Raw genomic sequence first — 17,607 nt, forward strand, 5'->3', positions numbered from 1 at the left:
CGGAGTAACTCCTGGGGTGTTTCTCTCCCGCTCCCAGAATCCCTCTTACTTTGTCCACAGGCCCCAGGGACTACAATGTTCAGCCTCCCTTCCCACTGTGTGCAACCATCTACTGCAGACCAGGTGGATTTCATAGCACCTCTAGGGCATTAGGGAACTGGATCTAGCTTCCTTATTCTTTTATCCAGAAAGTAAGTAGTATGGTCCTTCAGAACCTTTCTGAAACACTTTTATGCAGATGAATAAGGGAAACTGTGAGGAAAAGAAATTTTCATTGTGGATACCTGCCTTAGTAAAGTTAGTATATCTACAGTAAATGGTACATCTGATGGCCTGAAGGGGGAGTAATCTACACTTAGAGGAAAGCCCAGATTTGGTTTATCCTCCGAACTCCATCATAAGAACCCAAGTGAAGCTCGGGGGAAAGCTGTCCTGGGCGGGGGTCGGGGGCAGGGTGCAGGAGAGGACTCAAGGATGTTCCCTGGGACAGGGACAGGAGCCCTGAGATTGGGGAGTAGGTGCAATGGAGGGGGAGCGACACAGATACACATGGTTCCCTCCCTTCTGCCCTTTCTTCTCATCACTGAGATCGACCTCTGCAGACCCCTCAGTAGATGGAGATTGGGGGTAAGATGAAAAGTAACCTGGGTAAGAACACAGGTCACAGCAGAATACAGGCAAGAAGAAAAAAGAAAGAGAAAGGAAGATAGAAGAAATGCAAGCCAGAAATAGCAAGGAAGAAAGGGCTGTGAAGGATGAGTACATGTACAAGGCATCTAAAGCCAGGGAACTACCTGGTCATTACGAAACTAAAAATACTGGTGCCACATGTGTCCTTCAGCCATTTCCTAAGAAGGTCCTCATTTTTCTTTAGCACCAGAAGCTGGCCGAGGACCACATAGCTCCCCCTACCTGGTCTGTTTCATGCTCTTTGGCCCTCTTTTGGGCAGGACAGTCACTGTCTCTGTAAAGTTTTTTAAATCAATAAAGTCAGTGGCCTTTAAAAAAAAATAAATACTGGGGCTCCACTGAGCCACGTAAAAGACGACCTTGATTCTTGACTTTGCAATGACTGTGGCTAGTTCTTCCAAGCATAGTCAAGTCTCAATAGCATTAGATAGTTAGCATATTTCAGCGGCAAAATGTTAACAGAATGTTAGAAAAAAGTTAGGCTTACATCTTGCCCATTAACTCCGGCCAAACCTGGATCTCCTTTTTCTCCTTGTGCACCCTAGAAAGAAACAATGTATACAATGAAAAATGTTACAACTGAAAACCTTTGCTAAGAAAAAACAAGGGAGTTGCATTGTTTGGCTATTTATAACAACATGATTACTTCACTAATCCCTTGAAAGAAACATTTATTAAAAAACAATTCTGAGTCCTAAAACCGAAGAGAAGTTTAAAGGTTCAAAGAAAGTCGCATAAAAATGATTAAAGAGTATAAATAGAACAAGGATTATTTATTTTTTTCTATAAGCAACAAAGAATTTCCTGGAGGGCAATTTGGCAATGTATATCAAGGGTCTTAAATCTGCTCATGTCATTGGGCCCAGTGATTTTGCTGCTAAGAATGTATCCTAAGGAAATAATCAGAGATGAAAAGTTTTAGGCAGTAAGATGTAGAGCGCAATGCTATTTATAGTAGTAAAAAGAGAAACATACTAAATGTCCAATAATAGGGAACTGGGTAGATAAATTATGGTATATAGATACAGTGGAATAAGCTGCAACCATTAAAATCATGTTTATGAATTTTATTTTAAACTATAGGAAAGCTCTCACAATATAAAAAAGTAAGATACAAGTATTTGATTACCAAATTTAGTGAATAAATGTTAATCAATATCTATTTTTATTACTGTAAAGTTACAAATGTTCAAAATGGCCACTAATACCATTGTTGATGACACATCTCATAGCTCCATATATTTTTGTCTGATTACTCTCTGAAAGGTATATACTTTTATTGGTTCACCCTGCATAGCTACAGAATAATTCAAAAACTTAAAAAGAAATGCTTGTCTACCTGAACATCCACCTACCTACCTGTGTATAAATCTACCTATGGGTCTTAGAAACGCTATTGGAAGAAAACAAATCAGAAAAATAAAAATAAATAATCTATGCATGCTGTGACTATGGACGATTTTATTTCCTTCAGTATACTCTTCACTGTTTTTCAATTTTTAAACAAGAAACGTATTATTTGTATAATATGTAAAGTGTTTAAAAATAAAAGAATATATTATGTGTAGAAAGAACTCATTCAAGTTCCAAGTGGATCACACATCACTCTGTGTGTGTATAGTAGTAATAGTAGTAGTAGTAGTTATCTCTCTCTGCTTTGTGCCACTAGGGTGATTTTATTCCCTTCTTTATATATTCCTTTGCTCTTCATTTTTTAAGGCAATAAACATTATTATTTTTATTTGCAAAAAAAGAAAAGCAAGCACCTCCTGGGCCAAGATGGTGGAGTAGGAACATGAGCTCACCTCCTCTCCTGGGTACAACAAAGTTACAACTATTTATAGAGCACCTACCAATGAAGACTAGCAGAAGGGGTCTTCTACAACTAAAGATATAAAGAAGGAACCACAACAAGACAGATAGAAGGGGTGGAGACCCAGATCCATACCCCTGGGTAAGTGACCCACAAATGGGAGAATAATTACAATTACAGAGATTCTTCCCAAGGAGCAAGGGGTCTGAGCCCCACGTTGGGCTCCCCGGCCTGGTGGTCCTGCACTGGGAAGACGAGCCCCAGAACATCTGGCTTTGAAGGACAGTGGGGATCACGTTGGGAGAGCCATGGGGGCTGTGGGAAATAGAGACTCCACTCTTAAAGGGTGCACACAAAATCTCACATGATCTGGGACCCAGGACAGAAGCAGTAACTTGAAAGGACCCTGGGTCAGACCCACCTGTTGATCTTGAAGAGTCTCTCAGAGGAGAAAGAGGCAAGTGGAGCTCACCCTGGGGACACAGACACCGGCAGCAGCCATTTGGGGGAGCTCATTCTACCATGTTGACACTGGCACTGGGAAGCACAACTGTGGAATCCTCCTTCTAGCTTATTAGCCCCAGGACCCAGACCCACACTGGCTCAACAGCCTATAGGTGCTAGTGCTGGGACATCTCAGGACAAGCAACTAACTGGGTGGGGGCAAAGCTCACCAGCAAGCAGGCTGCCTTAAGACCCCCTGAGCCCACAGCTGCCCCTGGACACATCCCTGCCCACCAGAGGGCCGAAGATCCAGCTCCACACACCAGTGTGCAGGCACTAGACCTGGGACTCCCAGGGCCCTGCAGCCAGAGACCTGGGGCCTGGCCCTGCCTACCAGCCAGCCTGCTCTAGCTTCAGGACCAGCCTCACCCACCAGTGGGCAGACACCAGTTACAGGACACCCTGGGATCCAACCCCACTCACCAGCAGGCCAACACCAGCTGTGAGACACCATGGGCCACTCAGCCAGCTGCCCCAGGATCTGACCCCACTCACCAGCAGGCTGAAACAAGCTTCAGGACACCCCAGACCCTAAAGCCAGCTGTGCCAGGAATTGGCCCATTCTGGGACACCTGGGCTCTGCACTTAGAGACCCCAAGACCTGGCTCGGCCTGCCAGTGGGCAAGACAAGGGTATGGGATTAAGAGATACAAACTACTATGGGTAAAACTGAAAAGCAACAAGAATATAGTGTACAGTACAGGGAAATATAGCTCTTGTTTTGTAATAACTTTAAGGAGAATATAATCTGTAAAAACACTGAATCACTATGTTGTACACCTGAAACTAATATAATATTGTAAATCAACTATACTTCTATTAACAAAAAGGAAAGCTGGGGTGGCAATAATTTTTCAGACAAAATAGACTTTAAAGCTATAAACAAGAGACAAAGAAGGACATTACTTAATGATCAAGGGATCAATCAAAGAAGAAGATATAACAATTGTAAATATATATGAACTCAACATAAGAACACCTATATACATAAAACAAATATTAACAGACAGAAAGGGAGAATTGTAACTAACACAATAATAGTAGGGGACATTAACACCCACTTACATCCATGGGCAGATCACCCAGACAGAAAACAATGAGGAAACACTGGCCTTAAATGACACATTAGATCAGATGAATTAAACAGATATATACAGGACATTCCATTCACCAAAAAAAGGAATACACATTATTTTCAAGTGCACATAGAACATTCTCCGGGATAAATCACATTCTAGGCCACAAAACAATAATTTTAAGAATGAAATTATGTCAAGCATCTTTTCTGACGACAATAGTCTGAGACTAGAAATTAACTACAAGAAAAAAATACAAAGAAACCACAAACACGTAGAAGCAAAACAATATGCTACTAAACAACCAATGAATCACTGAAGAAATCAAAGAAGAAATGAAAAGATACATGGTGACAAATGAAAATGAAAACACAACAATCCAAAAATCTATGGGATGCAGCAAAAGCAGTTCTAATGGGGAAGTTTATAGTGATACAAGCCTACCTCAAGAAACAAGAAAAAGCTTAAATAAACAACCTAACCTTATACTAAAGGAACTGGAAAAAGAAAAATGATCAAAATCCAAAATTAGTAGAAGGAAATAAATCATAAAGATCAGAGGAGAAATAAATGAAATAGACACTAAAAAATAATAGAAAATATCAATGAAATAAGAGCTGGTTCTTTGAAAAGATAAACAAAATTGATAAACCTTTGGCCAGACTCATTAAAAAAAACCCAAAAAGATGGAGGTTCTAAATCAATAAAATCAGAAATGGAAAAGGAGAAGTTACAACCAACACCACAGAAATATAAATAGGATCATAAAAGATTACTATGAACAACTATATGCCAATAATGAAATAATGAAACTGAAGATGTTAAACTGGAAATGGAGGGTAAGGAGACGCTGCAGAGCTGGGCTCTCCAGGCTCGTAGCTGCTGGCCACACATGGCTATTTAATAAAATTTAAAATTCAGTTTTTCAGTTTCCCTAGCCACATTTCAAGTGCTCAGTAGTGCCGACTATATTGGACTGCGCAGGATAGAATATTTACATCACCACAGAAAATTCCACTGGACTGTACTAATCCAGAGAGTGGCATATATGACAGAAAGCAAAATAGAAATTAAGAGGTTCAGAAATACCCAAGAAGAAAATATCTAGTAAGGGGATCCAAAACAACACAGTGTCTAGATATCGATATAAAATGTATTCCGCACAAGTTAATAGAATAAACTGAATTCTTTGACACAAGAAGACAAATATAATTCCATAGATAGCATCATTGACTTTCAGAATGTAACTAAAAATGAATACAGTCTTTATTCAAAATTAATGGTTCTCATAGACAGAAAGCATAAGCAACTCTAAATATTAAAGAGATATGTGTCTACAAGGAAACCTGCAACTTGTCAGTTATAAAAGTTAAATAATAACAACAATAATATAGAGAACAGAGCCGATAGTCTGATGGGGTTTATGCGGCATGGCAAGGGCACAAGAAATGTGGCAGATGGCTAAAGAAGGAACATGCCACTTCAAATTGATCAGTGGCAAAAATGCAATCAATTTTAAAAAGTATTACTTTTAATATAAGAAGTAGGGGCCATGGTGATCAAATAAGGTTCATTAAAAAAAAGTCATTTACTTTATTATTATCACTGTCACCAACCCTTCTATAATGTTTACTATGTGCCAAGCACTGCTTTAAGCATCCTGCAATTCTATGACAATCTGGGGTAAAGATACGATTATTACCCTCATTTTACAGGTAAGGGAACTGAAGACAGAGAGGTTAAGTAACTTGCCCAATGTCACACAACTTAAAAGGGGCAGGATCCTGATTCAACCCAGGCACTATGGCTCCACAATCTGTGCTCTAAAACTATTAAGCTCATTTGTTTTTAAAACAGACTGGGGATAAGCAAAAATACAACGCAGAAATCTGGTTTTCTGCAAATCAGGAGGCAAAGTCTCTGACAATGCCCCTCAGGGTAGGAAACAAATATCAGCCAGGTACTATCACTATTGATGAGCTTGTAACTGGCAGAGGACCTCCCAATCGATCTCTCTCCCTCTCTCTCCCTCTCTCTCTCCCTCTCTCTCTCTCTCTCTCTCTCGCTCTCTCTCTCTCTCTCCTCTCTCCTATCAAGATCTCTTACTCTTGGCATCATTGACAATTCTTCCTTGCGAGGGCTCTCCTGTACCTTATAGGATGTTTAGCAACATCCTGGCCTCTATTCACTAAAGGCCAGTAGGTAGCCTCTCCTGCACCCTACCTACCTTCAGTCTTAACAAATAAAATATCTCCAATATTAAAATATCTCCAGATATTGCCAAATTTCCCATAGAGGGCAAAATTGTCTTCAGCTGAGAACCACTGATATATATTATGAACATTTCATTTCATATTCATGATATGAAATGTTAGACGGAAACAATATGCTATATAAACACCATGGACTTTATTAGGAGTAAGTGCAATCTTGCATTAAAGTGAATTCTGGATGGGTTAGATAGCCCACTTAAAAATAAAAATGTTAAAGGAGCAGAAGAAAATATAAGTGAAACAGCTTAGAACTCATGGTGAGTAAGGTGTCTCTAAGTATAGAAACAAAAAAAAAGAAATTCATAAAAAATAATACATTTGACAAAACACTAATTATAAACTTATAAGGCAAAAATATAAACTAAACTAAAGGGCAAGTGACAAAATGGGGAAAAAAAAGCATCATATGGTGGCTTAATGCTTAACATCATTAATACACAGAGCTTTTATCATTCATAAGAAAAAGAATAATATACCAACTGGTAATTGAGCAAAGGACACATCAGGCAATTACCCATGAGGAATACAAAAGAAATGCTAGATGACAATTACTAATATTTTAACTGGTATTAATTCATCAGGTTATATACTGGGACCAGGTGAGCTCTAAAGCTTCGTTATCGTAAATTCTATCATTCTTTGAAAGCAGTGGGAGTTCTATATCCAGATAGAAAAAAAAAAGATATTCAAGCATTGCATACTTAAATCCCAAACAAAGTTGACAATAGTAACCAGCTGTTCCTTTTTTGTCCATTGAGAAGAAAATGATTGAAAACAAAACTACAGCATTAATAAGCCAGAATTAAAGAAAATTTATTTGACATCAGAGGTTGTTAGAGAGTAGTTGCATTTAGATTGTTTCTCAGTGTTAGGATAAATTCAAATGCAGAAGATTCAAAAACAAAACCAGTAGAACATCTCTGGAGATTTCTTTGAAAATACGATCATTCTAGTCTGACAAAACTTAAATGCAATCCCAACCAAAGGAAAGAGGATAAATGGAAATCAGATTACATTTAAGATTCTTCCCATACCCATTCTTTGATGAAACTATTTTCAAAACTATACCAAAGTTTATGAAATAATGCCATTTGCAGCAACATGGATGGACCTAGATTATCATATTAAGTGAAGTAAGTCAGACAGAGAAAGACAAATATCATATGATATCACTTATATGTGGAATTTTTAAAAATGATACAAATGAACTTATTTATAAAACAGAAACAGACTCACAGACATAGAAAACAAACTTACAGTTACCAGAGGGGATAGCAGGGGTGGGTACCGGGAGTAGATAAATTAGGAGTTTGGGATTAACATGTACACACCATTATGCATAAAACAGATAAACAGCAGGGACCTACTGTATAGCACAGGGAACTATATTCAATGTCTTGTAATAACCTATGATGGAACAGAATCTGAAAAAGAAGGTATATGTAACTGAATCACTTTACTGTATACCTGAAGCTAACACAATACTGTAAATTAACTATACTTCATTAAAAAATGGTTTAAAAAAACTGTACCAAAATTTAATATCCTTCGAAACAAAATCACAATGTCTTGGTATGCAAAATATTGTGTTCAGGAAAGTAGTGAAACTCTTTTACAGAGTTTGGATTAATCTATTATTATCCACAATGCAGGTAGTTATTAACATTACTGATATTTCAATAGATAGTAGCAATAATACACTGGCTTCTATTCTGTGTGCTTTACTATATGCCAGGCTCTGTGCCGTGCACTTTACATAGAAAGGGCTCGTGATACGTGTAGCAGTAACTCTGCGAGTTGCATGTTCTCATCCCCTTTTACTGATGGTAAATCAGTAGCTCAGAGGACATATGTAACTTTCACACACCCAAAGAACTCCTCCTACTATCCCAAGTTATTTGCTGTTATTCTGACCTCATAGGGACTTTCCTTCACTAGGTGTAATTTACCTTGTACCACATGCCCTAGCTCAACTCTCAGCTGAAGCTGTGTTCAGTTCCTATGGACTCTCAGATACTGTCAACATCTAAGGGGGTGGGGGGAATTCAAGAGCCCTTGAAGCAATCCTCCACCAGAGGGTAACTGGAGTTGATGGATTAATGTGTCAGCTTCCTGTCCTATAGAGAGACAACCGTAAAGCACATTCTACAGGATTCCTCAGGGATCCCCAGCACGTCTCAGCCTCAGGTGCCTACAATGATAAGTGGCTAAAAATGTGCCTTTTTAAATTAGCTTTTCCCCATCCCTTTACTCCTGCTTCTTGAGACCCCTGTTAAATAAACTACCTGCTTCTAAGTCAGGAGAACCCAAGTGAAAACAGTGTCCATCAGACCCCAGTGTCTTCATTTCTGTCTGCATTCTTACTTCATCCACTCTTCTACCACTACTCTGAACACACTTGTTCTTCTGTCTCTGACGGAGCCAACCTCGAGTCCAACTGCCCACCTTCTCTCTTGTTCTTCAGCTGCTGAACAATCCTAGAGAAAGTCACACAACTGGGCCAATAATGCCATTAGAAAATCATGATCACTAACCTCATTCTAGGTCCTTACACTACTCCGTTTCCTTTAAACCCTCGGTATTAAGATTCCTGATCTTACCCTCGGGTGAGCATGGTGCCCACGGAGAAAACAGACGCTGTCACACAAACTTTCCCTTAATGCCTTGAAATCTACGAATTCACTTACATCGATACCGTCCTCTCCTCTATTCTAAAGCATGGAAGAATTGTTTCATCCTCTGTCCCATCCCCCTGCTCCCACTGAAAGAGGTTGTTGAATCTTCTATTAAAACAAAACCTCTCACTTCCCTCTCCTGTTGGTTTCTGCTTCATCTGCTCCTTCTATTTTCAGATAAGCTTTGGAAACAGGCTCTGATACCTCTTGTCTGCATTCTGTTACTTCTCACTCACTCTGCAGGCCACTCCAGATTGACTTGGACCCTCCCTGTTACTCAAAACCCGCTCATGCCAAGGTCTCAGGTGACCACCAGATGCCGTACAGTCTTTTTTCTCCTTTGACCCATCGGTAGCATTTGATATCTTTTTGACCAAACCCTCCTAGAAATAACTGCTTGCTGAGACACTATATTTGTTTGGTTTTTATTCTACTTCAGTACCCACATTTCCTCATTTTCTTTTTTTGCTGCATCGTCTAAATGTTGCTCTTCCACAGGGATCTGCAGAAAACAGCTTCTTCTGTTTTCATTTTCAGCAGACTTTCCCGGTATAATCTCTACTTTTATAGCTAGAGTCACCATCTATATGCTGATAAGCCCCAAATTTCTACTTTCAGCCTAAATATCTTTTTAACAGATTTATTAAGGTATAATTTATACACCATAATACTGACATGTTCAGTTCACTGAATTTTAGTAAATTTATATAGTTGTGCCATCACCACCACAATTCAAGATTAAAACACCCTCACCCGGAAAAGTTCCCTTGTACCCATTTGTAGTCAGTTGCCCATCATAGCTACAGCCCAGACAACCACTGATGTGCTTTTTGTCTATATTTTTGCTTTTTTTCTAGAAATTTCATATAAACAGAACAGTACAATATGGAGGTTTTTTATTTTTTGGTCTGGCTTCTTTGACACAGCATAATTCTGTTGCTACATGGAAAAGTAGTTCATTTCTTATTTCTGAGTAGTGTTCTTTGTACGCATATATCACATTTTGTTTATCCACTCACCAGTTTCCCGTTTTTAGCTATTCTAAATAATTCTGCTATGGACAATGGCATAAATATCTTTGTGTGGACATGGTTTTTATTTCTCTTGGGTAAATACCTAAAAGTATAATAGCCAGGTCACATGGTTAAGTGTATGTGTAACTTTTTAGGAAACTTCCAAACCAATTTCCAAAGTGCCTGTATCATTTGCCATTCCCATCCTCAGTGTAAAGGTGTCAAGTTACTACTACTTCTCACCAGTAGCTGGTATTGTCAGTCTTTTTAATTACAGCCATTCTAGTCAGTGCATACAGTTATCTCATGTGGTTTTCACTTGCATTTTCTCAATAATTAATGATTTTTTTCATGTGCTAATTAGCCATTCACATATCTTTTTTTTTTTTTTGCAGTACACGGGCCTCTCACTGCTGTGGCCTCTCCCGTTGTGGAGCACAGGCTCCAGACGCGCAGGCTCAGTGGCCATGGCTCACGGGCCCAGCCGCTCCGCGGCACGTGGGATCCTCCCGGACCGGGGCACGAACCCGTGTCCCTTGCATCGGCAGGCAGACCCTCAACCACTGCGCCACCAGGGAAGCCCACATATCTTCTTCAGTGAAGTATCCATTCAAATATTTTGCCCATTTTTAATGTTTGCCTGTCTTATTACTGCATTTTAAAAGTTCTTTGAATGGTACATATGCAAGTCATTTATCAGATACAATTCGCAAATATTTGCTCCCAGGATGTGGTTTGGCTGTCTATTTTTGTCAAGGCATTTTCAAATTTAAAAGCTTTAACATCTTTATTGAGGTATAATTAACATACTGCACATATTTAATGTGTGCAATTTGATAAGTTTTGACGTATGTATACAGCCATGAAACCATCACAACAATTAAAATAACAAACATTTGTGTGGTCTTTTAAAATTTGTTTTTTGTTTTTGCATTTCATTAGTGACTATTTTGAGCATTTTTTCCTGTGTTTATTTGTGATCTTTATTGTCTGAGTGTTCTTTTCAAATAATTTATTCATTTTAAAATTTGGATTGTTTAATGTTATTTATATATTTTGGACAAAATATATAAATTTATCTTTATCTTTATCCTTTATCTTATATGTAATTTGCAAAGATTTTCTCCACTGTGTAGCTTGTTTTTTCATTCTCTGAGCAGAGTCTAAGAGACAGTTTTAATTTTGATAAACTCTAATATAACAACTTTATCTCTTATGGATTGGACTTTTAGTGTCATATCCAAGAATTTATAAACTTATTTATAAATAAATGGATAAATGTAATAAATAACATAGAAGATATGGATTGAAATTCTTCCTTTTTGACATGAATATCTAATTGTTCCAAAGGTTTTGTTGAAAAAACTGTCCATTATCTGCTGAATTGTTTTTGTACCTGTGTTGAAAATAAGTTGTACATATATACGTGGGGTTATTTTTGGATTCTATACTTTGCCATTGGTCTATTTGTCGGTCATTACACTAACACTACACTTTCTTAATTACTTTATCATAAATGTTGAAACCAGGTAGTTTTAATCATTCCGTTTTTTTTTTTTCCATTGGCTATACCAGGTCATTTGTATTTCTGTATGACTTTTAGATCATGTCTAATGTAATTATCAATAATTACATCCTTCTACCTTATAGATGTATTTTATGTTTCATATAACATAACCTTGAACAGCACAGGTTTGAACTGCCTGGGTCCACTTATATGCAAATTTTTTTCAATTGTAAATATGTACAATACTACAAAATCTGTGGTTGGTTGAATCTGTGACTGAGGAACTGCAGCTACAGAAGGCTGACTATAAATTTATACCAGAATTTTCAACCGCACAGAGAGTCGGCACCCTTAACCCCTCGAGTTGTTCAAGGGTCAACTCTGTGTGTGTGTGCGTCAGTGTAAACCTTTAACAAAATAAACTTCATATGGGGACTCTCTGATTTGTGTTATTATCTGGTCTATTGAAATGGAGATAAATCTACTCAATATAGGAGAACAGAAACAATTAAACACACTTCTTTTGTGAATTGTTAAGGCTCAAAGGTTTCAAATAAATTTTCAATATAATTTTCCAGTTATTTAAACCGTTAAAATATCTTGTTTTCCATTCACTATTAAGAATCAGTAAGTTAAGAAACATCATTTTAAGCAAAACCCCTTTGCCTAAATGTTGTAAATTTGAAAATTAAAAGAATACACCTGCAGCATTCACTTGACTCTTGAACAACGAGGGAGTTAGGGGCACTGATCCTCTGAGCAGTGGGAAATCCACGGATAACTTCGAGTTGGCTCCCCATATCTGCTGTTCCTCCATATCTGAGTTTCCGCCTCCGTGGATTCAACCCACCACAGATGGCATAGTACCATAGTATTTACTGTTGAAAAACTCCGCAAGTAAGTGGACCCACACAGTTCAAGGGTCAACTGCACTACTAACTCACATATATATATAGATTAGTTAATGAAAGGCAGTTACAAAAAAGAACTTTTCTTTTCCAAATAAGACATTCTTTTCTAACTTAAAGATATCTGTGACTTATCATCTTAATATAGCTTACAATCAGTACTAATTTAGTGCTTTGTTATTAGGGATAATGAGGATGATAAAGATGTGACTGATTATGTCTCTAGCAGCTAAATATATACTGAGAAACGTGATAGATTCTCAGAAACTGCCAAGCCAGAGCTTAATGTTCCAATTGTGATCTAGTGAAGTGAGTCTGGTGCTAGGAAACAGGAGGCCTGAGTCTAATTACACGTGTCTCTACAGCTGTGTAAAGTCTTTACCGTTATCGGCTTTTGGATTTTTAACTAGGAAAAGCAAATAACTTCTAAACCTACCTGAATACTATTGTTGCAATGCTGAGATGGAGGAATGTATACGTAAAGTGTTATATTATGAATTACATTCCCAAGATTCTTTTAAAATAATGACTTCCTGAGGCTCTAAGAATGAATAGAGATAAAGGCTGAGACAACTTCTCATTCAGAGACAAGTGGCCCTGCTTTTCAAAGTCTCAGAAAGAGTCTGTCTTGATAAACTTATTTGTTACGTCACAGATTGTTCAAAATTCTTTTATCTAAATGGATAGGAGCCAAGATTACTCACCTAAGTGCATTTGTCACATAAACCTAATTATGTTATCTCTCCAAGGAGGAGAAAGAACTTAATCTAACAAAATAACTTTCATAAAATCAGCTTATATCAATTTCCTTTAATAACTAAAAATTCAGATCTATTGATAATTATATTGTAAATTTAATTTGGCTCATATGTCATATAAGAAGAGCAAATCCTCTTTCAAGAAACACTCTCACTGATGTATCACAAACCATTTCCAAGGTCTAGTTGACAGTCCACTATTTCAAATAATTTTAGACAAAAAATGTTAATATAATTAAAGAATCTAGATGGTCCTTGGAGTTCAAAATAGCAAGAAGTGGTCTACGCTTTGATTTACTAACAAAACAATGGCATAATTCTGGTTAAACAAACATGGTTTTACACGAGCTTAAGTCATCCATTATTAAGTTGCCTTAGCCGTGGCTGCCCAGTTAACTGGCTAATTGCTATGGTAGGAAAGCCACCCAATTGACATGTGTATGAGGTCTAAATTCAAGACTCTCTTCTTGAAAGCTAAATCTTTGGAAAATCTACTACTAGGCAGTGGTGTTTATGTTTGCTAATGTAGCCTCTGAATTTCCAAGTTTCTTAGAAACTGATTCTGTGGTACAGGGACCAAGGAAACATTCAAAGAACTGTTGTCATGACTTCTACAGATACTAACATATGACAGTAAACTAAAGCATCTGTAGAAATGGTCCCAGTGTACCATGATGACAAGATGGTATGCCACAGCCCACCCTTCCCACTGTGCCTAAAATTGTGGTGACTATGTTAGGAATGACCATTAAGAAGACACGAGTTATTCTCATATTGACTGATGGGGGGTGAGGGGGAGGGGGAGGGGGAATATGAATGAATTTGATTATAAAGAGGAGGGAGGCACCACAGCAGGAATAATCCTGGGTGATGTGACATACCAAGAGGTGCATCTTTGGGGAAGCCAGGCATGAGGTGATGTGTGAGCAGGTGGACAGAGCATAGGCAGAACATGAGGCTGGGTGGGATGGGAGATGGGCCCAAACTGAACGGCCTCGTCTCAGATGCCCATGGGCAGAGGCACACAGTGGGTCTCCCACAGATGTCTCCCAAATGAAGTATCATCAGGAAGAATTCTGAGTAAAATAATGGCATTTTAAATGACAGTCTCTAAAACTGATTTGGAATTCAAGTATAATGAATTCTCAAAACTGCCACATCATCTGTGTGTTAGCATGAAAATTTCCAAATTACAGCAATGTCTGCAATAGTATTACAGGCCTTTTCAAAATTCTACATTTCATTTCATTTTGCTGATGAGGAAAAGAGCTGAAACTTTACACTCATCTGGGAGAGACAGCTCAGTCCATTGCAGCTGCTTCCTGGGAATCCAGTGAGAATGACAGATCTACAAGGAAACCCTCTACAGTCATCACAGGCAAATCTCAACCAGACCAATGAATCACTGCTCCCATGGCTGTCTCTACCCTGCTCTTGGTCTGACTAGGATGCAACCCTTCTTTGCTTGTTTTGGAAGTAGATCTTCTATAAAGTTTTCTAGGAAGTCTCACTTAACTGGAGTTAGCAAGACGTAAAGAGCAAAGAACTAAACATCAGCAAAATTATAACCTTTCTGAGCTTGTTTATCAGCAAACAGCCTAATAGTATCTTCTATCTCTTGGCATGATGTTGAGCTGCTGCCTACAAAAGGTGCTTACAAACTGCCAGTAAATGTTACTTAGTTTTCTTAAAATCTACACATGTAATAAATTAATGTAAACATATGAAACTGTTACTTGTACTGTGGTTATATAAGAGAATATCCCTATTCTTAGAAACTACACAATCAAATATTTAGAGTTAAGAGGCCATGATTTAAGTAACTTATTGTCAAATCATATGAAAAAAGTAATATGTAAATATTATTATATAAATATGTATAATATACAAATATGTATGTTATGTATAAATATATAATATAAAACACATAATCTATTACCTATATATTATATGTATTATGTATATTATTATGTAAGATAATATATGATATTAAATATGATGTTATATATATTTTATAGAGATACATATTATATGTATATTTTATAGATAGGTAGGTAGGTAGATAGATATGAAGAGAGAGAGAGAGAGAGAGAGAGGAAGAGAACACAAATGACCTACCATATGAGGTGAAAGATACATGGGTGTTTTCTGTACTGTTTTTTTTTATAATTTTCCTGATATTTTATAAAGTTTGTGGTTTAATGTTACTCATTGAATCTTGACTGAAGAAAGCACATCCAATAATACACACAAGATCAGAAAACTACTTGATTCTCAAATCCCACAATACGCAAGATTATTCCCATTAAATTCTTGAAGGGTTACGTAACTTTAAGTCTACTTAACAAAAGCAACACTAAGTAATCAAATCGATTTCATCAGGACCTATGTGAGGCCTTCTTCCAAGCACTGGGGACCTGAGGACTGAACGTTGCCGTCTGGGGAAACCAGCCTCTGATGACTGGCAAAGACCCTACAACTTTGAGGCTGCAGGGCTTCAGTGGTGAGGTGAGTACTGTAAGCAGATGTGGGCAGGAAGCCTTCAGGTTGGAGGTAAAAACTAAGGCCCTGCAGCATGGTTAGGACTTAAATCATACGCAGGAGCATGGAACATGTTATCCATGGAAGCTGTCCAAGATGCCTGCTTCACATCAGAGGGATTAGCAGGCTCACTGGAGAGGTTCCTACTGACTACGAAGAGGACAATTTGAGAATCAATAAGGGTAACTACAATGGAAGAAAAGCAGGTTCACAAAACTGAAAAGAACAAACAAAATAAAACATAAGTGGTAACCACTGTAAGATACTAGAGAATCAACTCATTATTTTGAAAAATGGTATATAAATGGAAAGAATCAAGCATTGAGCAGGACTTTCCTATGTGAACCATACCACTGAGTAATCAGAGAGCAGATGAGGGGAGGTTCTTCCCTATAGAAATATTCCAGCCAATAAATGTAGAGGGGATGAGGAAATTAAAATAGTACCATTTTGAAACCCTAAATGAATTCATGGGTGTAGGTATTGATGATCAATGGCTGCTATCATCACAAAAAGAGAGATTTCTGGACATTAGGTCCCTTCTGATAGAAGAATACCACACCACTTATGAAGTGATCGTGCCCAGAACAGCATACCTAAGGCTTATCTAACTCCCCATTTAAAGGGAACACACAGGAGAGAGGAACATATTAAATTACACCACGGAGATGTAATCAAATCCACACTGGCAAACCCTTCGGTACAAACAGCCCCGCTTCCTTAACAAATAATATAATGAAAACAAACAAAATAACAGAGAGATAGAGGGGAAATTACAGATTAACACACCTAAAAGCACAGCAACCAACTGGAACGTGTGAGCCTTTATTTGGATCCTGACTAAAGCAAAATGTTAAAAAAAAAAAAAAAGTTACGATTTTTATACCATTCTTGAAATCTGAACACCATGTGATTACCTAATGACGTTAAGAAGTTATTGTTTAAAATTTTAAGTGTGAAATTGGTATAGTGGTTATGTTTTTAAAAAGTTCTTCTTATTTGGAGACACGTACTGAACTGTTCATAGATGAAGAATAGGGGTCACTCCCACAGGAACACGGATGGGGTCGAGTGGAGACAAGATCGGCCGGGAGTCGAAGCCAGCTATGCACATGTAGGTATTCACAAGTCTCCTTTATTGTCTTTTGTGTTTGTTTGAAATTGTCCTTAATAATTTCTTTAATATGCCTGAGCACTAGTTTTTTTTTTTTTTTTTTTGCAGTACGCGGGCCTCTCACTGTTGTGGCCTCTCCCGCTGCGGAGCACAGGCTCCAGAGGCGCAGGCTCAGCGGCCACGGCTCACAGGCCCAGCCGCTCCGCGGCATGTGGGATCCTCCCGGACCGGGGCACGAACCCGCGCCCCCCGCATCGGCAGGCGGACTCTCAACCACTGCGCCACCAGGGAAGCCCTAGTTCTTTATTTTACCTGAAGGTAAGCGAAGTGTATTTTTCATGCCCACAATTATAGAGATAAGTTATATACACATATTCATTATTAAACTTTCTGATACCTATATAAGAATCTGCTTAAAGGGTAAAGCCCTAGAAATGAAGAAAACAGTTACTCATTCACAATTGGTGGCTAGCATTTATATAAGATTTTACATGCATGAGACACCATTCTCAGAGCCTTAACTTCAAGTAAATAAGCTTCACCACGGCACCATGCATTAGATGCTACAGTTTTCCCCCATTTTCTAGATGAGGAAACTGAGGTAGAGAAAGAGTATCTTCACACACCAATAAGTGGGAGAGCCAGGGTTCGAACCCCGGCAGTTTCATTCTAGGGCTCAAGCTCTTCAACTTTAGTCTGTATTTAATTCTGTCCCTAATTCCCGGGCAAGTTCTC

The 17,607-nt window shown here is 38.2% G+C and overlaps 1 protein-coding gene across 1 annotated transcript in view; it reads right to left on the minus strand.

Moving 5' to 3' along the window:
* The window catches only part of COL19A1 (collagen type XIX alpha 1 chain), a 347,142-nt gene that overhangs the window by 208,852 nt on the left and 120,683 nt on the right, over nt 1-17,607 (minus strand). The window contains exon 11 of the mRNA XM_004270129.2: nt 1,178-1,231. Coding sequence (XP_004270177.1) covers nt 1,178-1,231 — 54 coding nt within the window. The remainder of the gene's footprint in view (nt 1-1,177; nt 1,232-17,607) is intronic.

Source organism: Orcinus orca, chromosome 12 (assembly GCF_937001465.1).
Source record: "Orcinus orca chromosome 12, mOrcOrc1.1, whole genome shotgun sequence".
Classification (NCBI taxonomy): domain Eukaryota; kingdom Metazoa; phylum Chordata; class Mammalia; order Artiodactyla; family Delphinidae; genus Orcinus; species Orcinus orca.